The sequence below is a fragment of the Polypterus senegalus genome, chromosome 1, assembly GCF_016835505.1.
Source record: "Polypterus senegalus isolate Bchr_013 chromosome 1, ASM1683550v1, whole genome shotgun sequence".
In the NCBI taxonomy this organism is placed as follows: Eukaryota; Metazoa; Chordata; class Cladistia; order Polypteriformes; family Polypteridae; genus Polypterus; species Polypterus senegalus.
Genome location: NC_053154.1, coordinates 100143492 through 100169903, shown reverse-complemented (window position 1 = coordinate 100169903; position 26412 = coordinate 100143492). Strand labels below are relative to the sequence as shown.

At 37.3% G+C, this 26412-nt stretch overlaps 1 protein-coding gene across 2 annotated transcripts; it reads left to right on the top strand.

Annotated features, from left to right (window-relative positions):
• Positions 1–220: 220 nt before the first annotated feature.
• On the top strand, positions 221–25990 carry LOC120529774 (ADP-ribosylation factor-like 14 effector protein). 2 transcript variants are annotated; one of them, XM_039753914.1, is made up of 4 exons: positions 221–299; positions 18619–19147; positions 24369–24496; positions 25397–25990. In XM_039753914.1, exons 2-4 carry the CDS (start codon positions 18713–18715, stop codon positions 25623–25625), a joined length of 792 nt encoding a protein of 263 aa, XP_039609848.1. In that variant the 5' UTR covers positions 221–299; positions 18619–18712; the 3' UTR covers positions 25626–25990. The 2 variants fall into 2 exon arrangements, with proteins under 2 accessions (XP_039609848.1, XP_039609839.1); XM_039753905.1 differs by lacking the exon at positions 221–299 and adding an exon at positions 6649–6907.
• Positions 25991–26412: the final 422 nt, after the last annotated feature.

Below are 26412 nucleotides of genomic sequence, written 5' to 3'. Positions count from 1 at the left end.
TAACTTCTGCTTTGAACAGTACAGACTTCAGAAGCAACTTTACTAGATATTATCAGGTCATTAACATTAATCCAGTCTGATGACTCCACTTCTCCCCATGGGTAATCATAAAAAATATTTAAATGTTTTACAGGTGGCCTCCAAAACAAAGTGACACACAGCTTAAGTACTGAAATAAATAGACACCAAGGAAGAGAATGAGGAAATACCGATATAGCATGCTGTCAGAGGAGGAGAAAGAGCAGGAGAGGGCCAAAGCCAGGATAAGGCAAAGGGAAAGGAGGCAACGGATGAAAGAGGTGTGTAGCAGAAAGACAACCTTGTTTAAATAACAGTCCCAAAGAATATAAAGAAGTTCACCTCACTTGATTTTATGCTACAATTTTCAGAGTGATTTTATAGAATGTTAATGGTTGGTGGACTTTACCCCAAAACAAATATCTTGATCAAATGTTAAATTCTTCTCTCACAGGAAAAGGTTGTTTTATGTATCCTGTTATTTTTTTTCCATTTCTGTATTTAATCAGGCCACTAAAAATGGTTGTTTACGCTTCACAGGCAAGGAAATATTGGTTTTCCTTATTTTAATTATACAATTTTTTAGAATACTTTAATAGATTTATAATTGTTAAAAGTAGTCTGTTTATAATAAACACAATCCACCCGATAGCACAAGAATCATGAAAATATATAGAAATGTTTAACACATTAATTTCCACCATAAGTTAGTTATCTTAGCCATAAAAAACAGGTTTAGACAGTGTTGAAATTTTTCACCAGGACATCTAAACCCTCCACAATTCTGACAGAGATTGAGAACTGAGTTTTCTTCCCAATAATTGCTTTTTAACTTTATTTACTTATAGTGTTGTTGTAATGTTTCTGCTTGTGTTGTTTCAACTTCAAAACAGTGCATACAATATGTTACTGGTCTAAGAATATTTTTGTTGCTTGTATTGACTAAACTTTCCAGAACTACATTTTTCTTGCACTCTCTTTTTGCAAACATAAATTGAATGGGCATATAATTGACAACCTCATTTAATTGGCCCTATCTTTGTTTGGTCTATTTTTTAACTAAATCTCTTGTTATTCCAATTTATGTATAAAATGAAAGATCCATCCACAAAGATGGAATAAACCCGACATGGTGTGCCATTCCATAGTAAAGCACACTTGCTCACATACACATACTGTACATACAAACACACTCACACTGGACCAATTTAGCATCTATTTGGGAAGAAAAGCCAAAGCATCCAGAGTAACACTCGTGCAAACCTCACACAAACAGTGACTGGGCAGAGAACCAGTATGTCTCTGCTGTGAAGCAAAGTCATTAACCACTGGACCAGGATGCCTTCTCAAAGTTAAATTGGTCAGTCAATAAAATGAGCAAATTCTTAAGAAAGTGAAATAAAACTAGTGTATACCAGTAATATTCAGACCTTCAGTCCTTGAAGAAAAATGGTGCACGTGCCTCTCATGAAACACAGAATGCCAGGTCACTCTGCTAGGGTTGCTGCAATGTCATCCACTGCCATGCTGTTGTCACAGCTCTTTTCCTGTCATCCATTTTGTTTGGTCTTGCTGATGCTTGCCGTGTGAAGGACCCGAAGCCCACACCTCCAATTCTTTGGTCATGTATGATGCACTTGGAGAATATAACTTGTGCTTGCCATGAAAATGATTAGTTGGCCTGTGTAATGTGCTTCACTGTTAGCAGAATTTGCCATGGCTCCTTTCCTGTCAACAAACCTGTGTGCCTATGCTGCTGTACTTTTTCTGTTTTACTTGTCAGTGGTACACATTGCTGGGCTTTTTCTGTCAGCCACGGTGCATGGGTAAATTTTGACTACAATTTTGAATGATATATTGACTACACACATAACCAGAAGATGACATATGTATTCATTAAAGATACTAACTATTTACTATTTAGAGATACATATTAACTGTGGTTTGAGTTTTGTTTTTATATGCTGGTGCTATGCAAATTGTACCTCTTTAATTTGTTTTGTCTGCTATTGCACCTTGTTTGCAAAACTGTAGGCTTTTTACTCTATAGTAAAGTCTTTGCTATTTCAACTTATACTTTCGAATGATAACTACAGACTACATTATTAACTTGTATTTAGAAATTATGAAAGTTTTAGTATTTTAAATATACAGATTGCCTATTAGAGATCTAAATCAGCAACAACATTTTAACATCAATCTAAATAACAGATTTATTACTTATTTCAAATTGTAATAATTTTGCACAGTAATAAAAATATGTTGAATTGTTTTCCTGGATTTAAATCTCATTCCGGTAAGGAAACATATGAGGCATTTTGCAGTTGATGAAGGGCCTACTTTGCTAGACAAACACAATAATAATTGTAGTTTGAAACCAACAAGGCTGCTTTGCTGTTTATTTTAATTTCGGTTTGAAAATAAAAAATGTTTTCATATGTTGAAGTTTAGCAGAAAGCAGTAAATAAAGAGATGACCTTGGATCCTTCTGTTATATTTGTTTAATGTTTGGGATTTTCACATTTAATCGGTCAATTTTTAACACTTAATAGAATAACTGACAGTTGCAGTTTTGCAAAGTAAAGCTTTTGACTGCATTTATGCATATTATAACATTTTTAAACATTATTTAATTAAACAACATAGCATTCTTTTTGGATTAATATTTTAATTATTACTGTTTACGTTTTGCATTATGTTTTGTTTTCATAACTTTAAATATCATTCCACTGGGGGGGGGGGAGTACAGCATACTTTTCCTACAAGTGTGCAATAATAATTAGAAATCAATAATGCTACTCTGTGGTTTGTTTAGATTTTGTTATAAATGTTTTTGGATTTTATAGACATGTACATACCAAATGTGTTTATATTATTGTTATGTATATTTTGCTTATGCTTTCCAATGCACAACATGGATATTTGCTGATTTATTTCATGTTTTTTAAGTAACTAAATTGAAGTTTTAGTTAAGTAATATTTTCCTAAGCCTTCTTTTTTTTCTTTAACTTGATTCATTTCCATGCCAGCTACTTTTAGTTAGGTAATGTTTTGTCTTCTTAACCTTCTTCGCATTAACTCCAAGCACGACTTGGGCTTGTAATTGTATGTAATTAAAGTTAATTACGAGTCAGACATGGGGTGATGTTTAATAATCTGCTTTACATTTTTATGCTTGAGTAACGATTGGGACAGTATTATGCTGGTATTTGCCGGATAAAATAACATGCTGCAAAAAATTATGATTATTTCTACACATTTTGCCAGTCTAAAGTAACTTATTAATATTCAGGAGTTGGCTGAGCCTTTAACCAAAACACAATAGCATGTAAATGAAAACCTATAAAGTCAATTTTAGAACAGACTGAAGCTGAATGTCATCAGATGTTGGCATGGATAGTGAAACTTACACATACAGCAGCATATGACTGAACCGATGTGATATGCCAAGTGACTTCAGTCATGTAATGCGGTAGTGGTAAAAATATAAATTTTCTAATTTAATCATTATTTTTCGTTTAAACAATTCGATGTTGATTCTTAAAGTCTCAAGATCGCTCTCAATTGCTAGATGTAGATTTGTGCCTATTTTCATTTTTGGCATCTGATCCAGTAAATTGCACTGTTAAGGCTTTCTACGGAAAAAGCACTTTACTATTTTACATACTGTAAAATGGTATGCCCACTTTAACTGAAATCCGCATCTTAGACACTTAAATCAGATGTGTGGACTTACTGCAGATTCAAATGTCGAATTAATACAGAACAGCTGGATAAAAGCAAAATCATGTGTAAGCTGTGCAAGTCAGACATTAATTATTGTTGTAACACAACAAATTTGAGAAATCATTTATCCTGATGTAACTCATAAATGTTATCTCAGTCGACATCCATACAAGTAGAGTCTAAAAAATCTACACTGGAGACAGTGGATTGCTCCAAGCTTCCATTTATTTCGCTTCATGCCCAAAAAATAACAAAATCTGTAGCTATTTTGATCTGTAAAGCTAATAGACCCTACACTATTGTTGGAAATGAAGGCTTTTGACAAATGATACAGGTTTTTGAACTGCTGTATGTTGTACAAGCCAGAATGGAATTAAATTAAATTATTGTTCCAAGGCTTAAGTAGGATCTCAAGCAAAGAATTGCCATGCCTCTCAGGCCAGTGGCACCTGTGTTGAATGTGGTGCACACAAGAGTGCTGCATGCCGGACACACCAGAAGCAACCTCGTTCCCTATATACAGAGCTGCTGAGATGGCTCGCTGTTGTTCCAGAAACCTTTCTAGTATTTCCAAAGCACTGTTCCATTGCATGACCACATCAATCACAAGCTTGTATGTTAGCAAGTACAGTGAACATTGTTTTCAGAAAACATTGAATTTTCAGAGCAGCCTGCGATACAAATGTAAGTGTATGAACAAAGCAGACTGTGCTTTGTTATGATTGTTGATATGATAATGCAGACTGTGACAAAAATAAAAAATAGTATTAGAGATATTAATTGTTCATATTACAACAATCTTGTTTGTACTCCACAAGCAAATGTGGTGCATAAGAGTGCAGCATAAGAGTCTCTCTTTAAAATGAATTAATGATAATTAATATAGCATAAGTGGCACAGTGTTAATTTGTGCTATCTAACAGGTCCAGCATCCTGGTTCTAATCATATACCTGGTCACTGACTAGGTGCTGTTTACAAATTCAAATGTCTGTGTGGACTTTCTTCCACATCCTACAGTCATGCAAGTGGTAGTAGTAGTAGTAATTAGTAGTATTGTATATTTGTAAAAGCATACTGAAATCGTTCCTTGTATGTTCAAGCAACAAGTAGCCACTCTCCTGTGCCAAAATAAACAAGACTGTATTAAAAAAAATAACTTTATTTAATAGAAAAGACAAATATGCTTACCTGATGTAATATTTTCATTTTTCCATAACACATATGCAGTTCCAATAAGAAAAACTTCAGTATAGTTAGCACAATGTTTATATTACATACTTGTATAATGTGCTCAATAGAAACATTCACTCTTTATTTTATGATGTCATCTACTGTATTATTGGTTAAGCTAATACATAAATACAGATACATTTTTCATTTCTTTAACCACCTTTGCATTTTTTGTCAAATATAAACTGTATTTTAGATGAAGTGTTAAAGTCGGTTAGCACTGCTGCATCACATCATCCAACCTGAAAGATCAAATCCAGGCCCAGTGTATTTTTTTTGCAGGGGTTTTCTCTAGGTACTTCAGTTCTCTTCCACATGCAAAAGACACACATATATGTTAGGCAGACTGACGACTGTAAATGTTTCCAGGATTAGTTTAGGTGTGTGAGTGGATATACTTTGTTATGCGCTGGCATACCATCCAGCATTGGCTTGAAAGTTCTGCAATAGAATCTGACCCAGCTCACACCCTCTGTCATCCCAATTTTAATAAGCAAGTTTTAAAATAGATGAATGGATGTATGATGTATAAACATCAAATAATGATAATATATACTGTACATGAATTTCACGTTATTCCTACTAATTACCTGTTTCAGTTGAAAAGAGTACACATTCTTGTAAAATTGTATTTTGAAATGACCATCAAAAAAGCCAAGTCATTAGGACAAGCAGGAATGTTTTACTCATGGACAGTATGGTATAGCATGTTTTAACAGAAAGCGATTCCAGTGCTTTAATGAAGTTGCAACACAGTCTGGTGAAGTGACAAGTAGCAAAATTTCAACCCACAACCTCGGGGTTTGATGTCCAATTTCCAAAGCCTTAAACACCACACCATACTGCCTGCCAATAATATTAACCCTTAAAACATGTACACATATTGTATACAGAAAAGTACTTAAGTTACATAGTACTTTAACCAAAGGCACTATAACTGAGGCCCACTGTTTTGGGAAATATCTCAGGCAAAACAATGAGAGACAATACTGTTTATCAAACTTACTAGGTTTAACATGAGAGTATTGCAAAAAATGTGACAGTCATCTAGTCCATCAAATCATAATACTAGGTAAAAGTAATATGCACTTTTTCATTATGCTTTGAAAAAATGGTCCAATATAAACTATGAGCAGGTGTACCATGACATGTGAAAATGATTATAGAGGATTACCAGTAAACGATTCCAAGTGTACATAAATGACACGACTCTTATTTTGTGATACCAAATCCTCTGCACTATATAGCAAACGTAGAAAAAGTTGTTGTTGTTGCTGCTGCTGCCGCCGCTGATGCCTATTATCCTGGGAGTTATAATGGCATTTCTAAAGAAATCTGCTGTTCACCATTCCATGGTATGGACGATTATGTATGAGACGTCGGGTAACCAACCCAGGAGTGAAAGTCATATTTTTGTCCTTATGCTTTAGCCGTCCAGAGGGATATCGATTATGATAAATGTCAGATGTTAACTCGGGCCTCAGATTCCGAATCCGCACAGTGGTAGTGAGTTGGAACATATTTTTTTTGTTAAAAACTAGGACATTTCAAACTTTTCAAGCGCGAGAACAATGATAAATGTAGTAAAAGAAAACCTTGGGAAATTCAATACTTTTCCAAGAGGGCCGTTTAACGCGCCCTGCCGTGCGACACTTCCTGAAGCTCTAGCCTTTGTTTTGATGTCTATGGTTGTGCTATCAAGCTGCATTAAGTTTAAAAGAAAACAAAATAACACGGATATGTCGCTTTTATCTTTTTTTAACTAAGCAGTTTAACAAAAAATGCGGAAGTAGCTAAAATAGTAGAAAAGGCGCGGCGATGTTGTGTTGGGGGCGGAGAAATAGTACTTGTTTGATGGGTGAACATTAAAAAAAAAAAGGTGGTCGGGCTACAGCTGGGTGTTACCGAAGAACTATGCCTCCAGTGAAGAAGGTGAGTGCTAGGCTGGGAGTTGAGAAGGTAGACTTGAAATGGGCTCTCAAGTTGCTTTCGCAGCCCCGGCCACAGTTACATAGAATAAGGATATTGTGTGTTTGAACACGCGCACGGGGAAAGTTGTAGGCGAGACAGGTTTGGAGTGAGCCCTTTATTCGCTCGGCTTGTAGGCCACGTTGTGGACGGTGAGTGGTTGGAGATCGCAAACAGTACGGGGTCAACGAGGGCGAGCGGTCTGTAAAAGAGTGTTGTCCGTTCGTGGTTTGAAAAGTAAACGAGGAGCAGTTTAAAAGTCGGTGGCATGGGGGTGACACTCGTCGTAAATGTATTCTTTTTGTTTTTATTATAAATTGGTAAGCCTTTGTGGAGGTGAACTGAAAAACAAAGGAAACCTAGCCAGTTTTATCTCGTAATGTAAGTTGCCTTGGGTCAGGGCGCCCGCCAGATAATAAAAAATCGTTTAATACCAGTCAGGGTTGGTACCCAGGCTTTTAAGTATTTACATTTAACTCCTCGTCTCGCTACACGCATCTTCATACTTTTAAGTAAAGATACGTTCTCAATACTACACATCATGGGGACATTTTAGAGACGCCCAGGTTTTATTTGACTACATTTGCCTTGATTACAACTGTGAGTGAGTAACTAGTTTAGAGCACGGGCTCTTGCATGTTTTTGTTTATTTTGAGGACTTAATAGCGGTATGGTACTGTGACCGAAAAAGGGGATTATTATCCCATGGATCAATAGTGCTGCGCAGGTACGTGACGATGGAGGCATAAGGAAACGGGCAATAATGGCCGTATGATAAAATTGAACTTTTTCATTTCGAGCATATTTCACACTTGCAAATTACAAAAAGGGAAAAATGTAAAACGCGTATTTTTAAAACAATTAAAACAATACAATTTTCGCAAGCATGGATTGAATGCAAGACGGGACAATCTCTCGACAGGGTGAACACACACAGGGACCAATTGAGCATCTAAAATCCAGTAAACCTTGTGTGTCATTGAACTGTGGGAGGAAGCTGGTGCAGACATGAGGAGAACATGTAAACTCCACACAAGGTGTACCTGGGGCTTGAACAGTTATTTAAAACAGGAATAGATTCCTGAGGTGTATCACTGCCAGTGGAAATGATTAGCCTAGCAAAGCTGAGAGAAAGATATTCATGGGGCACAAGAATATGAGGATTTTTGAAAGGATAGCATTAAAAGTTACTTATTCACTTGAATCATGGTGCAGAAATGTAGTTCATAGTAGTTAAAAATTAATTCACTAAACCTTGCAGCCTGTTTAGCTGGGCTTCGAACCTTTTTCTTTTAAATGTTTTTCCATCATTTATAATTTTTCTAAATAAGTTTGCAAATACTTTTAACATTTCCCAGTTTCCATTTAATCATTCAATTAACCATGTGTTAAAAATAACTTTATTTATATAGCACCATACTTATGCTCAAATTGCCTCACAGAAATTCAGAAAGTATAACAAGGCATATACAACATTGGATATAAGTAATATCTGCATAAAATACTAAATAAAATAAATACAGATTATACAAATCATTGAAATAAAATAGGTGAAAATAAAACAGTATAAAATACAAACAAGTATACTGCAAGAAAACCCTGAACAAATAAGAATTAGTGGTACAAACAGATATTTCTGGGAATCTGGACAGAGGGCTTTAACTGAAATAAAGGTCAGAAAGTCGGGGTTAAGTTTAAATGCCTTCCTGAACTAATGAGTATTAAGTTGTTTTTTGAAAGAATAAATTGAGTCAACTGATTTCATTAATCTAGGGAGATTGTTCCAAAGTTTGAGCACCATACAACTAAAGACTCTGTCACCCATAGAAAAGCCAAGCAAATGACACCTTTTATTGGCTAACTAAAAATATTACATAGGTTAGTTTGTGGTGTATAACAAGAATGCAAGAATTAGGGGCCCTTAGTGGGTGATCAGGGCATGGTGATGGAGGAGGTTACTGATATAGTCTGGGGCAAGGCCATGTAAACCTTTATAGGTTGCATATTAAATTGTATGCTCTATGCTGTGAGACAAAGGGAGATGGTGATGATGGTGCAGAATGGGTGTGATGTGGTTGATGTTGCGGGCCTATGTAAGGACTTTTGCAGCAGACTTCTGAACCAATGGGAGCTGCTCTAACAGATTATAAGGGGTTATGATCTGTATAAAAGAATGGACAAGTTTCTTAGTATTGGAAAAGGAGAGGAATGAGCAAACATGGGATATATTATGAAGGTAGAAGTAAAACAGTTGCTTAATGTTATAAATGTGGGTAGAATAAGAAAGGGAAGAAACAAAAGTTGTAGTAAGATTCCTAGCAGAACAAGAAAAAGGTCTGAACAGATCTTCACCAAGGGTGATGGAGGAGCTCCTGTCCTGTTGTTCTTAAGCTGAGCTTCAGTGCCAATTATCATGACTTTGTTTTTTTTTTTACAGTTTAATTTTAAAGAGTTGTATTCCATCCAGATTTTAATTTCACTGAGGCAAGTTGTGAGCTGGGAAAGCTCTGAACTTTCACTTTTAACATTACAGTAGATCTGAGTATCATTTGCGTATAAATGATAAGCAAAATTATCCCTAAAACGTATGCAGTATTTTTATTTTATACAGGTGATAGTTTAATTCTTGCTAAATAATTTGACAAATGGTCTAGTTTTGAAATTTATAACTCTATACTCACTGACGTGTTGAATGTCTGCTCATTGTCTCCCTCTTTCGATATTTCCTGGTGTTTTCACAGTTCTCAGTGGTCTGATAAAGTTTTCACATTACTAGGATGGTCATTTACTGAACCACTTTTTTAAAAAAAAAAAAGAATGAAAAATGAAAAGTTTTCCTCACGGAGGCATATTAAACATATTATTAACATAACAATAAACACACATCGAGGTACCAAGCAGTTGTTCATGGCCATGACACTAAATATATACTTCCACCCAGTTTGCTCCCTGAAAATGGTTGGATCCTTTTCCTGCAGCTTCATACACAAGCTTATTTGTGATTTTTACTACAAAGGGCTCAATTGGTGATTGGTAAAAATGGCCAATCACAGAAAACAATTTTTTCCAACATTAGCTTTGCTAAGATTAATGGTAATTTATTGGTAGTGGTCCTTTTTTTTCTTTGCAGCAAACTTTCTGTAAACTTACAGAGAAAGTAGACCAGAATATTAGCCTTTACATTAAAGAAAGTGGAATAATAAGCTGAGAAAAACTAAACAAGTGGTGTAGTCCTGATCAGTTAGAACGGACATACTTGTCTAGTTTGGACTGTGAACTTGATTGTTTAGCACAGCAGCTTACATTTTCAGTTAGAAAAAGAAATAATGACACATTTAAGAATTGCTGCTTTGTGAACAATAGGCTTGTTAGTATAAAAGCAAAATTTGTCCGTTTTAGTTGTAAGCTTGTTAAGCGTGTTAGCCTTGTATCTCCTTGACAAGTATCTTATGAACATTAGGTAGATTTGAGGCATTTTCAAGGGTTTGTACTGTGTTTATTATTTGTGTGAGTCACAAGGTAATTTAAGTTTTGATGAGAAACAAGAATGGCATAATTAAAATAGTAATCCATATTTATAATTGCACATCAAGAATTATGAATTTCTAGCTGGTGCAATCTTTGCTTTTTTAAGCTATATAAGTATAGTATGTATGTATAACATAAAAAGTAGTGTAATTAATGATTAAAATTATTCAAAAATATAAGTATGTATATTTCATCTGGGTTTAACTGCCAATATCAATTGTTTGAATCAATATGTGACACATATGCACACACACAAGACTGCCCTCCATAATTTTTAGGACAAAGACACCTTTTTCCTTGATATGCTTTTATGCTCCACAGTTTAAAATTACAAATCAAACAATTCAGATGTGATTAAACTGCACATTACAGACTTTCATATAAGGGTGTTGGCATACATTTGCTTATGGTATGTAGAAATTACAATACTGGTCCCCCATTTCAGGGCACTATTATGTTTAGGACATAGCAATGACTGATCTATTAAAGTAGTCATATTTAGGAATTGGTTGCATATCCCCTGCATGCAATTTCTGCTTTAAGTCTGTGATTCATAGGCATCACCAGGTTTGTTTCGGAAGCTTGTCCCCTCAAGTTTCTTTTCAGCATGTGGAGCTCAGTTGGATTTAAATTGGGTGACTGGTTTGGCCATTCAAGAATTTTCATTTTTTTACTTCTGGAAAAACTCCTGTGTTGCCTTAGCAGTATGTTTGGGATCATTATCTTGTTGTAAGATGAAGTGCCATGAGTTTGGAGGCATTCACTGGAACTTGAGCAGATAAGATGTTTCTATACACCCCAGAATTCATCATTTTCCCTACTGTCAACAGTTGCATCATCAATGGAGATAAAGTGTGCCAGTAAATGTGGCAGCCATAGATGATAAAACCATAACACCCCCACCACCATGTTTACCAGTTGAGGTTACAAGCTTTGGATCTCGGACAGTTCCTTTTAGTGTCTACACAGGTTAAATTTTCTGTCTCGCATTTCCACAAGACCTTTTTTCAGAATTCTGCAGGCTCTTTTAAGTACTTTTTCACAAACTAATCTGGCCAACCTGTATTTGTGGCTAAATAGTAGTTTGCTCTTGCAGTGTGGCTTCTGTATTTCTTTGTGAAGTCGTCAGCAGATAGCAGTGTGTGATGCACTCATCTGCCTTCTGAAGACTGTTTCATCTCTGTCATACAGGTATCTGGAGCTTTTTCTTTATCACAGTGAAGAGTCTTCTGTTCTCTCTTTACAATTACTGAGCTCACCAGTGTGTTCTTTCTTCTTAATGATATTCCAGACAGTTGTTTTACATCATTCTAAGGTTTTACCAATGTCCCTAATGGTTTCATTCTTGTTTATCAGCCTCAAAATGACTTCTTTGACTATCATTGGCACTGCTCTTGCTATCATGTTGAACAACGGTAACTACAGACTCCAAAGGTAGTCTATATTTCGAAGTAAGCCTAGATATCTTATGCCTGTACTAATGAAACAATGCAATGCACCTGTGTAATCACAAACACATGTGATGGCAATTGTTCACAACATTATGGCTCTTTGAAACGGGGGACCATATATAAATAGTGTTGCCATTTCTACATTCTATGCCCTAAATTTATGTTATTACCCTTAAAAGTCAGCAGTGTGCACTTTAATCACATCTGAATTGTTTGCTTTGTAATTTTAAACTGTGGAGCAAGGGGGTAAATCAAGGAAAAATGTGTCTTTCTACCAAACATTATTCAAAAGGTGATCTGTTGGAGTTTGAGATCTGGTGACTGTGGAGGCTATTTGAGTACAGTGAGCTTGTTGTCGCTGAAGAAAACATGCATTATGTAATTGAGAAGGCAGCGAAACAATAAGAACCGAGCAACTGACATTTACAACCATATTCATGAGTGCTGCTACTTCGGAAACAAAGCACGGTGTAAACTTAAAGTTTAAATTAAGTTCATAGACAGGCTGCCGCTGGTGTTTGTCATGCCCACAGGTAATGCAGGATACAAGTTTAATGAGAGGACGCAGGATATAAATGATAGTTTTGATCACTTTGTAACTAAGTTAAAATTGCAGGTGAAGGGCTGTGCTTATGCAAATTCCGAGAGACTGTGTTTGTGGGGGATTGACAGTTAAGGCGGGTGGGGAGTCACGTCATCATCTCCCCTCCCATTCACCTCATTTCGCTCTGAGCTGAGCTCCACGGCTAACGCCTTCTTCCGAAGCAACTTTGTCACACTGCCACCAAATACTCACAGAAACATCCACAAGTTAATACACACCCTGTCTCTAGAGTTTCTCCACACTCAATGTATTCCTCGTGTCCCCTTTATACCCTCTGATCTCCCATTTCAATTCAGGTGCCTCCAATTTCCAGTAAGGCTCTGCTGCGCGATGACAAGTAATAAGTCTCTGGGACAGACCCTACAAAACGATGCCATTGATTTCAGGCAAGATTGCTTTTCTCCTGGATAACTATACCTGCATTCTTAAAAGTGACCTCGCGCAGCTTCCTCATATTACAACCGGAGTGCAGCCAGAAACTTTTAAGTGCCGGGTCTTACTTAACATTAAATTAAGCCGTGGACATCGCAACATCACACAAGAGCAGCTCACGTGAACTTACTGAACGCAGTACGAGTGATCACTTCCATGCATCAAACCTGTTCAAAAAACGCATTACACAATTGACAAGGTAATGGCTTTATATGGCGTTCATTTATAAAGCAGCAGAGAGGCTGTGTGAAGGCAACTACACAAAAAAACAGCAGAGTGCCACACTCTGAATGTATTCCTGGCATCACCGTTATACCCCCTGATCTCCCATTTCAATTGAAATGCCTCAAATTTCCAGTAAGGCTCTGCTTCGCGATGACAATTAATAAGTCTCAGGGACACACCCTACAAAAGGTTGCCATTGATTTGAGGCAACATTGCTTTCCTATATATACATACATACTGCTCAAAAGAATGAAAGGAACACTTTTTAATCAGAGTATAGCATAAAGTCAGTGAAACTTATGGGATATTAATCTGGTCAGTTAAGTAGCAGAGGGGGTTGTTAATCAGTTTCAGCTGCTGTGGTGTTAATGAAATTAACAACAGATGCACTAGAGGGGCAACAATGAGATGACCCCCAAAACAGGAATGGTTTAACAGGTGGAGGCCACTGACATTTTTCCCTCCTCATCTTTTCTGACTTTTTCTTCACTAGTGTTGCATTTGGCTACAGTCAGTGTCACTACTGGTAGCATGAGGCGATACCTGGACCCTACAGAGGTTGCACAGGTAGTCCAACTTCCCCAGGATGGCACATCAATACGTGTCATTGCCAGAAGGTTTGCTGTGTCTCCCTGCACAGTCTCAAGGGCATGGAGGAGATTCTAGGAGACAAGCGGTTACTCTAGGAGAGCTGGAGAGGGCCATAGAAGGTCCATAACCCATCAGCAGGACCAGTATCTGCTCCTTTGGGCAAGGAGGAACAGGATGAGCACTGCCAGAGCCCTACAAAATGACCTCCAGCAGGCCACTGGTGTGAATGTCTCTGACCAAACAACCAGAAAGACTTCATGAGGGTGACCCAAGGGCCCCATGTCCTCTAATGGGCCCTGAGCTCACTGCCCAGCAGCATGCAGCTCGATTGGCATTCGCCATAGAATACCAGAATTGGCAGATGCACCACTGGTGCCCTGTGCTTTAACAGATGAGAGCAGGTTCACCCTGAGCACGTGACAGAAGTGAAAGGGTCTGGAGAAGCCATGGAGAACATTATGCTGCCTGTAACATCATTCAGCATGAGCAGTTTGGTGGTGGGTTAATGATTGTCTGGGGAGGCATATTCATGGAGGGTCACACAGACCGCTACAGGCTTCCCAAAGGCACCTTGGCTGCCATTAGGTATCAGGATGAAATCCTTGGACCCATTGTCAGACCCTATGCTGGTACAGTGGCTCCTGGTGCACGACAATTCCTGGCCTCATATGGTGAGAGTTTGCAGGTAGTTCCTGGAGGATGAAGGAATTGATACCATTGACTGGCCACCACACTTTCTTGACCTAAATCCAATAGAACACCTCTGGGACATTATGTTTTGGTCCATCCAATGCCACCAGGTTGCACCTCAGACTGTCCAGGAGCTCAGTGATGCCCTGGTCCAGATCTGGGAGGAGATCCCCACAACACCATCTGTCATCTCATTAGAAGCATGCACCGATGTTGTCAGGCATGTATACAAGAACACAGGGGCCATACAAAGTGCTGCGTACAATTTTGAGTTGCTGCAGTTAAATTTTGGCAAAATGGACTAGCCTGCCACATAATTTTTTCACTCTGATTTTTGGGACGTCTTTGAATTCAGGGCTCTGTAGGTTGATCATTTTCATTTCCATCAAACGATGTGGCATCCTTTCGTTCCTAACGCATTACCCAGTCTATATCAGTATAGATATCCAGGAGGATTTCTTTTTCCCATTGAGATCTGATGTGTTTTCAAAGTGTTCCTTTAATTTTTTTGAGCAGTATATATATATATATATATATATATATATATATATATATATATACACACATACATACACACCCCGATCTACATACTGTCAAATAAACGAACCACACACCCTAGCGCAACATGAGAGGCTTTGCCTTTAGCTCTGAGGTTCGATTCGCGAGAGTGGGTGCAGTGAGTGCGTACTGCCTGATGAGCCCATCAGGCAGTTGGATTTAGTCTTTAAATTTCTTTGGTGAAGAAAAATTTATGCAATGATGATTAAATTTAACTTTCATTCCTACTAAACATATTTCTGTCGACCAAATAAAAATTACTTATATTTAAAATTTAAATAGAACTTGAACAAATATGATAGTTCATAATACCCACGCAGCACTAAGTGCACATAAGATTAGGAGTCATCCGTTTTAACAAGCAGCGTATTGCACTGATACGAAATAGCCTGTCCATTTAATTATTTAGGAATGGATAGATTAAGATTTTGTACAAATGTTTTTAATTTTTCTTCCTCTTTTTCATAACTTCTTTAACACACTACTTCCGTGAAGCGCGGGTATTTGGCTAGTAAAGAATAAACTGGCCTTGTGCCACAATGAAGACCATGGTTAGAAATGTTTAAACAAATATAAGGCGTACTAGGGTGTTGTACAGTGTTAGCTATTATGAATGTAGTGAAAAGTCAAGCAAAATGACACCTTTTATTGGCTAACTAAAAAGATTACAATATGCAAGTTTTCGAGGCAACCCAGGCCCCTTCTTCAGGCAAGGGGCCTGAGTTGCCTCGAGAGCTTGCGTATTGTAATCTTTTCAGTTAGCCAATAAAAGGTGTCATTTTGCTTGACTTTTCACAACAAATATAAAGGATTACAAACGCCAGGGTCCTTTTTAATGTACCTAGATACATTGATCAACACTTTGTTGTTTTCTTGTTTTCGGCAGAGTTCTTGAAGCAGACATACAGGTTTTATGCTTCGTGGATACATTGTTCACACCCCAAATGGTAAAACTCTGCAAACAGAGTGGGGCGGGGGTTATTAAAATGTGTGTTATGTAGTCAGATTACTTTTTAAAGTAATGAGTAGCCTAACACAATACTTACTTTATTAAAGTAAAAAATACCTGTGGTAGTGTTCTCGTAGCATTTTAATAACGTGTCAGTTTAGTTTTAGTCCAGCATTTTGCTATATATGCTCTTATGCTGAAACAGTGTAATCAGCAGACGTAGTAGCAGGTGTTCATACTGTGAATAATCAGGTGCTCAGGTTATGGATGTAAAAAGGGGATAAATGGTGTTAACTTCAGAGCATATGAGGGACTAATCATATTGATTAAACACAAGATGATAAACCGTTTTACCAAAGGAGAACTCCAGAAATGTACTTGCTCATGTAAATGAAAATTTTTAAGAAGCCAGGTTTTTTCCTTAACTGAGTTACTTGCTTTATCCCTGTTGTGTTTGTGCATGCAAACACACTCACTGTCATATAGCAAGCAATTTTAAATTCATTATAGTAGTTGGTAATATATTTAATACAGAGATGTGTACTATATACTTTTTGGGGTTATTTTGGTAGATCTATTTAGTACATTAAGAAGTAAAATGGAATGAGAAGCTGAATTGTATTAACATGGACCATATAGGACACCCATCACTTACTGCTGTGTACTTGTTTAACTTTTGAAGACTTCAGTAGCAGTTTCACTTGTTTATGTGGTTATGTGTTCATTTAAACTTCCTTTTTGGTAACATCAACAAACCTAACAGTTGCTTGCATTGCATCCATCCCAGCTTTGCCTATGGTAATAAAATTGCTGATGGGGAATAATGGCGCAGTAAACACTGCTACCACACAGAGCATTTGTTCTGGGTCTAAATTCTGGGCATTATTTTTATGGAGTGGGCTCATTCTTCCTATAAATATGGGTTTTCTTCTCTCATCCCGAAAGACATGCATGCTTGATTATTTGACAACTCTAATAATTACCCATAGTGAGTGTAATCATGTGGATGAGTAGGCCCTATGTTAACTGTTACCTTGTTCAGGACTCTTTACTTCCATTGTGCCCTGTGCTGCTAGGTTAGGCCCCCCAGAACCTGAATTGAGTAAGAAAGTTTGAAAGTGTTAAAGCCTACAATGCAGTAGATAAAAGTGAGGTTAAAGATGAGACCACATCTTTCTTACTTGTCTTGTTCCATCTGCCTCTTTTTGGTGTCCTCTGTCATGGAAATAAAAGGAGCTGAAACCATGGAAATGATCTGTTCATACATAGTACATTACTGAATATAAATAAGACCAACTGTTAAACTCTCAAATATCAGATAAACACACACTTGTTTCACTGTAACTTGCATTCAATTTGTAAACAGCTGTGTTTTACAAACAGAGTAGACAATAGTGTGACCCTCTTAGTAGCTACGTCTACCCAAGCATGTTTACAATGTTTTAAGGTAGCTGAATTGTCTACCTTCTGCATGTAAAGTAGTTCTGAAAGCACAGTGCAGCTATTCCAAAGTAGTTCTGAAAGCACAGTGCAGCTATTCCTCTCTCTTGAGGTGCAGCTACCGCTGCTTCTATAGAAGCTATTAAAACTTTCACAGTAGCTGTGGAGTTACAAACTTATATGGACATCCATCCTTTATCCTAACTACAGGGTCACGGGGGTCTTCGGAGCCATTCCCAGCCAACACAGAGTGCAAAGCAGGAAACAAACCCCGGGCAGGGTGCCAGCCCACCACAGGGCGCACACACACACAGCACACACTAGGGACAATTTAGAATTACCATTGCACCTAACCTGCCTTTGGACTGTAGGAGGAAACCGGAGTGCCCGGAGGAAACCCATGCAGACACGGGGACAACATGCAAACTCCACACAGGTCTCCTAACTGCGAGGCAGCAGTGCTACCCACTGTGCCACCGTGCCACCCGTATATGGAAATAATTAATATTTCTCATATAGTCACCCCATATAGAGTGTGTTTTGTGGCATAGTAATGTTTTCTTTTGATATAATTACATTTTTCTTTCCTTTTTTTGGCATTTTGCAGAATAATGGTGCGCAAAGTTGTAACCCAAAAGACATGATCTTGAGCTCATTTTGTCTATCTCAAGTTTTATTATTGGAGGATCTAAATGGGCTGCTTCTGTCTAAACGCATATGTTATTGCTATACTAGACAAATGTTTTGGGGGATGAAAGCAGGAACAACAAAAAAAAATTTTCGTCGTTCTCAAGTTTGTTTTTCTTTTTTCCTGCATTATTGATTTAAATTTGCTGTCCTTTCATGTTATTTAAATGACAAAATTAGATTAAGTGGGGTTGAGAATGTTCTGTTAAACTTCTATCTACTTAGTGTGGGAAAAAGAAAACACTCTGTGGTGTACAGGATTCTTTTTAACCCCCTTTACTGGCATATTTAGTAAATGATGCAGTGATTATATTTATAGTTTTTTTGATTGGATTATTATTGAGTCTATCTATAATAAAATTAAAAGTGGATTATTCTGAAAAACGGTTAGTCATTTAATGCATTTCCCATGCATACTACAACTAGAATTCTTTTCTTCAAAGATATAACTAAAGCAATTGTATGTCGAGACATACAATTTACTTTAAGATATCTGATTGCCTTTAATGCTTTCCCTTAGGACTCTTCATAAGACCATCATACTCAAAAGAGGAAAATAAAGTTAGACAGTGACAAAGGTCCCAACTAGGAAGTAAGACCAGTACTGACCAGCCATGAATGACTGCAAGCACTGCACAGTGGGAGTGCAGCTGCAAACCACCTATGACTGTCACAGGACTACCTACATTCGCCAGATTGGCTTGAAAACATTGCGGGACCTCTCTGCCAATGATATGCTGCTTTTGCAGCTGCGAACAGGGATCATGAGCCTCACTGGAGAGGACACTGTGTGTTTTCACCATGAGAAGGTCTACATTGACCGTTACGAGGACATGCAAAGAATCTGCTGCGATCCCTTCAACATGCACAAGAAAGGCATTAAGAGAAGTCTCCAGATTATCGATGTTGATGAAGCTATGCTCCTCAGCGACAAGTTCTCACAGCAGTTTGTGCCTGGCTGGAAACTGTGTTACCGTTGTGCGCGGCTGGTATTTGGCTCCATTGATCTTGACTACGAGGCAAGGAAAACGAAACGACTGAGTAGTGAAGTATGTATATGGGATAGTTGCATATGGCTATTTTGGTGGGGGGAGGGGGTTGCGGTGGCAGTCTAGTGAGGTAGATATTCTTAAGTTAATTTTAGTTTTATCAATTGTCTTAAAATTGCCTTGTATTGTTTTTTAAATAACTCCGTGTTCTTTAGTTTTTGCTTAAAAATAATCCAATATCAATATAGTTACTGCCATAGCAGTAGTCCTCAGCCTGTTGGTTGTGCAAGTGTCTGCCAGGTGGTCAGAGAAGAGTCTGCTTGCATACCTCCATTGTGAAGGCACTTCCGTTCTGATTACGGAAGTGACCGTTTGTTCTATGTGGAACTTGGTTTATTTAGTATGATGGGTTGTTTAGTCTCATTCAGAGTTTGTTTTCCTGACCAGTTCAAATAGTTTTTTTTTTGCTTTTATTGTTTAGTTAGAAAATAACCCAGGTGTCTCTGGTATGCAAGAAAACTAAAAAAAAAATGGGTATGGTGTATAAACCTTAAAAGGACCATTGCTTATATGGTGGTCAAACATGAGCCTCCTCATTCAGCTGCTCTTTAATTCTATCACTCCTCCTCACAGTCCTCCTGCTACGAGACTCCAACCCTCTCTTTCTCACCCAGCCCCACGTTCCTCTTTTGTGTTTATCACCTTTGTCAATTCACTGCTGAAGTGGGGTCTAAGCAAACAAATCGCTTCCCCCATCTCCTTGAACTTATCCCTGACCGGAACAAGATGTTCCATGACCCATGTGGCCAAGGTCAGTGGATTTTTGCTAAAGACAGCTTCTTAAGAGGTAAGTGCTCTCTTTCTCACTCCATCCCAAAACAACAGTCCGTAACATAATGAACAACCTCCATTGAGCAGGGCTGGAAATGTCACAGTCCACTTTTTAAAGAAGACTTGGAGAACAACAATATAGAAGCCATACTGCAAGATGTAAACCAATAATCAGCATTAAAAATTGTAAAGCCAAATTGGAATTTGCAAAAAAGTACAGAGATGAGCCACATCATTTCTGGAAAAAACTTATATGGACTGATGAGGCAAAGATTAGCCTCTACCAAAGCGATTGAAAGGCCAAATTATGGAGAAAGAAGGGATTTGATCCTAAAGATACAAGCTCATCTGTGAGGCATGGTGGAGGTTGTGTCATGGCCTGGGCTTGCATTGCTGCTTCTAAAACAAGCTCCTTCATTTTTATTGATTATGTAACTCCTGATGGTATTAGAAGACGTTCAGAAGCGTATTGTCTGCCAATTTATGGAGAAGTACATCCAAACTTAATTGTGAGGAACTTTATTATGCAGTAAGACTGATCTAAAACACACTGCCACCTCAACAAAGGACTCCTTCAGGAGGAAAACATGGAGGGTTTTGGATGGCCAAGTCCATCACCAGATCATTAACCCTTTTGAACTTGAATTTCACCTGCTGAAGAGAAGACAGAAGGAAGAAATCCTGCAAAACAAACCACTAAAAGGTGCTGACGTAAAAGCCTGGAAAGGAATAACCAATGAAGAAATAAGCAATCTGGTGGAGTCTGTGGATTGTAGGCTTGGTGCAGTTATTGCGAGCAAGGGATATGCAACCAAATATTAAGCATTTTTAAATTTCATTTAGTTGAAAACATTCTGTTCCAATACTTTTGCTCACTTAAACTGGGTGGTTTGTTCTATGTTTAACATATCTAGATTTAAATACAAGGGAATGAAAGCTGAATCACTTTTCTCTTTGATCTTTCTCTGATCTTTTGGTCTCGCACACGTCTTCATTCCACAGCAAAAACAAATTAATTGGCCTTACTGTTCCAATACTTTTGGACATAGATATCTGTTTTATAAGATTGTATAGATGAATTTGTTTTTATTTACTTATTCATTATTATTCTTGTGTAATGTTTTTCTTGTAGCTTTCTTGTTGACATCAGTGTTCCATATTACAAAACCTTGTAAAGCACTTTGAGATACATTCTTATTTGGTAAGTTGGTAAAAGCTGCGTGAAACAAGTTATTTTATCAATGAAGGGAAACTTTTGTAATCGCCCCTATGCCCAAGATTATTTATTTTGTGGGAGGTGGTGTATTGGTATTTATTTCATGAGTTACATTTTGAAGATTTGTTTCCCTTCTCTGTACAGTACTTGTATTGAAATATGCCCTGTAACAATTCTAAACAGTGTGGAAGAAAGCTTTAATATGAAAGTGTCGGCAGTCTTGCAGCAATTGCGCTTTAAGGTGTTTTTGTATTAAAATGTTATGGTATCTGTGCTACGCCAGTCCTACCTATTGTTTTAATATGAGTAACTTAATTTTTTCCTTTTACATTTGATTTTTGTGATAACCGATTTATATTTATAGAGTTTCTCCTTGGCTGCTGTTAAATAGCTAAAACCACTTTGCTTCCTGAAGCAACAAGAAAATTGGGAGGGGAGAAAAATCCATAGAAGTTGCTCAGTGGCTTGTATTTGTTGCTACAGATCTAAATGCACTTGCCTGTCTAATACACAGTACTCGTGTTCTACTGTAAACTTAATTTCTAGTCTGAGTTTTAAATCTGTCTTCATGCTACATTAATCTGTGAGTCGAGACTTGTCCATTGCAGTTACTTTATCATTGACACTGTTTTCTACTGGATCTTCAGGAAGCTCCTCCATTATCATTATTTGCGTTTATATTCCTAAAAAAAAATAAGTACTGGATTTTCTATAAAACTGACTAGTTTATTTGTACCGTTAGTCTGAGTGTGAGCCACTAATTAATCATGTATATCACGTTGGAATTTCCCTTCTTGCTAAGTAACAAAGCTTTAGCTGTTTATACCTTTATTTCAAACTATTTATCCAAAAGCAGCAGCAAATTGCACAATACCCATTTTAGGACATTTGTTTTTTTCCCTTAACTTGTGATGAAGCATTAGTATTACTCCATGTTGTGTCATTTTTTTCACTGTTCGCTAGACACTCCTCAGTTGTTGCACATTATCTGTAACTTACTCTGCTCACTGCTAGTTTTTCACTCAATATACCACTTAATCACCTTTCCGTCATTGTGCATCGTTCACAGTTGAAATGTATACCCAAGATTATTGGTTTATTCAAATATTACTTTAGTTAAATAATAAAAAAAACATCTATCTGTTATCCAACCCGCTATATCCCAACTACAGGATCATGGGGGTCAGCTGGAGCCAGTCCCAGCCAACACAGGGTGCAAGTCAGGAAACAAGCCCCAGGCAGGGCGCCAGCCCACCACAGGGCACACACTAGGGACAATTAAGGATCGCCAATGCACCTAACCTACATGTCTTTGGACTATGGGAGGAAACCGGAGCACCCAGAGGAAACCCACGCAGACACGAGGAAACTCCATGCAGGGAGGACCCAGACAGCGAACCCTAACTCCTAACTGCGAGGCAACAGCCCTACCACTGCACCACCATGCCGCCCTGGTCAGAACAGAGTCAAGTTTTATTGGCTTTATAATTTTAAGTTCTCTGGAAGTGAAAATGCTTTGCAAGTCAATGCATTATGCAGTATCATCCATATCTGTATACATATTTTCTTTGAACCTGACTTTATTTGATTTTACACAATTTTAATTTCTCTAGTGTTATATATAATATTTATTATAATTAACCCAAATGGGGAAGGGTGGTGCAGTGGTTGGCTTGCTGCAGCTCATTGGTCCAGGAGACAGTGTTCAAATGCCATTCCAGTTACTATCTGTGTGAAGGATGATATTTTCTACCCAATTTGGTAGGTGCATTTCTGTTTTCCTCTCAAAACCCAAATACATGCTGGTTAATTTTTGTCCTTTCAAAACTTTGGAAGATTGGAGTGCTGTTGATTTACCACAGGATTTTCTATAGACCTGGTGTGGACTGTGAAAGAGCACAAACTCACACTGCAAATTCCAGGTTTGTCTAGAGACTCTTAATTAGCATATGTGAATTCTACCTCAATATAGACTTCAGTAAATTTTAATTAAACCCTAAATGATTTGCAAACCACTTTGTAGGAATTCAGAAGCATTTATTATAAAAATACACTGTATTCTTGCTTAAATCTATAATAAAGCAATTAACTGTAAACACTTGTACAGGGGTAAAAGATACAGAATACATCCATTTGGCTGGAGGGGTGTGTGTTTATTGAATAAACCAATGATGTGCATATAGTTCACTTACATGGTGATTTCCTAAAGTGCACACTGTACCATTAATTTTTAAACCTGCATTCTCTCGTAGTCCCCTAAACAGGCAATACAACCAGTTGTAGTGATGATGATCATGTGCTTTAAGAAGTTTGATGCGAGAGGAAACCTGTCAGTCTGTGAAGCTAGTTTGGTTTGGAACCTCTTTTAAAATTTAAATCTGAATCATTCCAGTCTGTACATTTCTGAATATGTGCTTTTAAAAGTGCTAAATTGTAAATGTTTTTTGAATTATGCATAAATAATACCCAGATCATTCTTTAAGTGAGCACAATCTGATCTGTCTGGTAGTTTCAAAACTGGCACAATTCTTGGCGCCACAGTACTCTACCTAAAAGCATCAAGGTTCAGTATATTGCAAGCTGGACCTCTGTTGCAAGATGTATATTGTTTTCAGTTCATTCTGCAGCCTTTCTTTAATAACGTTGAATTTTTTTTTTAATTACTTGAGTAAGCTGAGCTACTTACTGTGCTGAAAATGTGTAGCTCAATTTACGACTCTTTGAGCATTAATTACATTGATCTCTGTAGTTGATTATGCTAAGTTATCAGTACTGATGCCATAGAAGAGAAGGGGCATAATTGAACCCGAGTATAAATGGGTTTTGATTGTGTTGACCTTCTAAGTAACAAAAGAAGTAGTAGAGTGGGATAAATTTGTATTACCTATGCTTGGAGAAAATTTTAAAAATGATTCATTTATGAAATGGTTTGAAAGGTAAAAATCAGCAACAAGTGTTTTGGTTATGTAGCACATTTCTGTTTGAAAATGCTGTCAGGCCATTGCAGTCTTTTGGTGATGTTCCCAAAATAAAGTGGAAAATGAGACTGCTTACAAAACTATTGACAAGCTTTACTACCATTTTCATAGTTGACTGCATTGACAGAAACATTTCTTAAATAACTTTTTTATATTAGCTTGTTCTTTTTTCTCAGATTTTTGTAATGGTGTGGTGTTACTAGGTTTATAGCACTGTTCTGTTTTTAAACATTTTTCCTCTTTCACTTTCTTTAAGGGACGAACAGCAAAAGCCTTAAAGTCTCTCCAGTTTGCAAATCCTGGACGCCAGACTGAGTTTGCTCCTGAATCCTGTAGACGAGACAAGAGAAGGCAGCAACCCAAAGCCTCTAGCAATGCAGACAGGTAAGGCTAAACCCACCTGAAAAAAGAACAAGTGTTTAAGGTTAACTTTAAAATTTATACTAAGAGGAAAGGCTGATTAAGAGTGAACACAAAAGTTGAATGTTGGAGAGAACTTAACTACATGAAGAAGTTAATCAACAATGTAACAAAAAATAAAAGCTGTTTTGAATAGAAGTCGTTGGTTGTTTAACACAAAGAATAGACAAAATAAGTTAAATTTGATTTTCTTTATAGTATTTCTGAGCTCGATCTAGACACCTGACCATTAATCCCTAGGATTTGTATGATTTAGACCTCACTTAATGTGGTGGTATCTGATGTATATATGTGTGCATGGAAAAAACTATTAAAAGTTGCTGAATCTGTACTAAAATTTTGACCTTGGTTATTAATACTAGCTTTCAAACTTCAGTACCGGCACCTAAATGGTTCAGAAGCAAATAACGGATCACAATTGCTAGCCTCCCTGGTGCATTGTGTTGTGCTAGGTACCACTTCCCTCTTTATAGCCATTATATTCCAATTTGTCAACACATACGGTGTTGTTTCATGAAGTCTACGAAACAAATGTTTTTTCACATCTACAGTAGCTAGGGTTTTGAGGTGTGGGATATTGAGAAGAAAGCTAATGTTTACTTCCGATGCCAAAAATCCCCAAATGCTTGTATCGTTTCAATTTTTTAAATGTGTGAGGTATGGTTTTTTTAGCTGTATCTTTTAATGCTTTGTGAGAACAATACAAAAAACAGTTCTTTAGTTTAAAAGTCACAGGCCATCTTTACGGGCTCTTTGCATATTGGTTTTACAAACTATATTCTGTCATGATAGATGTATGATTTTAATGAAATGAATCCTATTTTAGTCTGAAGATGATAAATGAGTTTGTATGTTTTTCTACAGGCAGACAATTAACTCAAAGAGCAAAGTATATGACAGCACAGGACTACTGATTACAAGTGGTCTTGATCTCTGTGACTGCTTAGATGAAGACTGCCTTGGCTGCTTTTATCCCTGTCCACAGTGTAAATCCCGGAAATGTGGTGTGGAATGCCGATGTGACCGCAAGTGGCTATATGAGCAAGTTGAGATTGAGGGTGGTGAAATTATTCGAAATAAACATGTGAACTAAGTTAAGTGCCTGTCTCCTACCTGACACCTGCATCTCTGACTGACTGCTTCTGCTGCCCCGAGAAAAAAAAAATGGTTGTCACACATTTGTATTTGCTTTTTAACTGTTTTAAACCTTTGTGTTCAATACCTGAAGCTCAAATATTTTAAATTTAGTTTTCAGATTGACTTTTTAAGTTTTCCATAACCATTTATGGCAGAATTTCTGTGTTTGGAGTGATATAGCTGGAAAGTTTTATTTTTGCCATTTGGATGTACATACTTGAGATCTGGTCCAAAATGTTAATTTATTCCATGTTTTTGAATTGCAAATGTGAAGTATTTATGTAATCTGGGAATTTAAATAAAGGTAATTTTTGTATGTGGTTTTATGTGTGTCATTACATGAGTTTTGCAGTGGTAAAATTACATGTAATTGTATTCATTTGCAATTTTAGAATGATTTCTAGAAAGGTGCTTTAAGTTATGGGGTGTTTTTGTAATTTGGGCAAGTCCTAGAGTTGTAATGGATCAGCACTAATCACTGTACCACCATCAAAGACAGTGTTAGATCACTGGCCTAATTGCAGTCTCTGTGGACTGTCCTTTTTTTGTTGTCATTTTTTCACCCCTGGATGTGTAAGGTAAGTAGTTCTCAAGTTCACTCTTGTGGGATTCCCATGGTTGTAGGTTTTTGTCCCAACCATTCCTACAGGTAAGATTGTTTAATTAGCTGCTGTTCTCTATTTTTTTTCTTATTCTGTATTCAAAAAAGTTACAGTAATGTGAGATTTACATTTGCAGGCATA

Coding starts and splice junctions, on each gene's coding strand:
- LOC120529774 (XM_039753914.1), top strand. CDS start 18,713: ATGAATGACTGCAAGCACTGCACAGTGGGAGTGCAGCTGCAAACCACC. Junction 19,148..24,368: donor CGAAACGACTGAGTAGTGAA/GTATGTATATGG, acceptor ACTTTCTTTAAG/GGACGAACAGCAAAAGCCTT. Junction 24,497..25,396: donor GCCTCTAGCAATGCAGACAG/GTAAGGCTAAAC, acceptor GTTTTTCTACAG/GCAGACAATTAACTCAAAGA.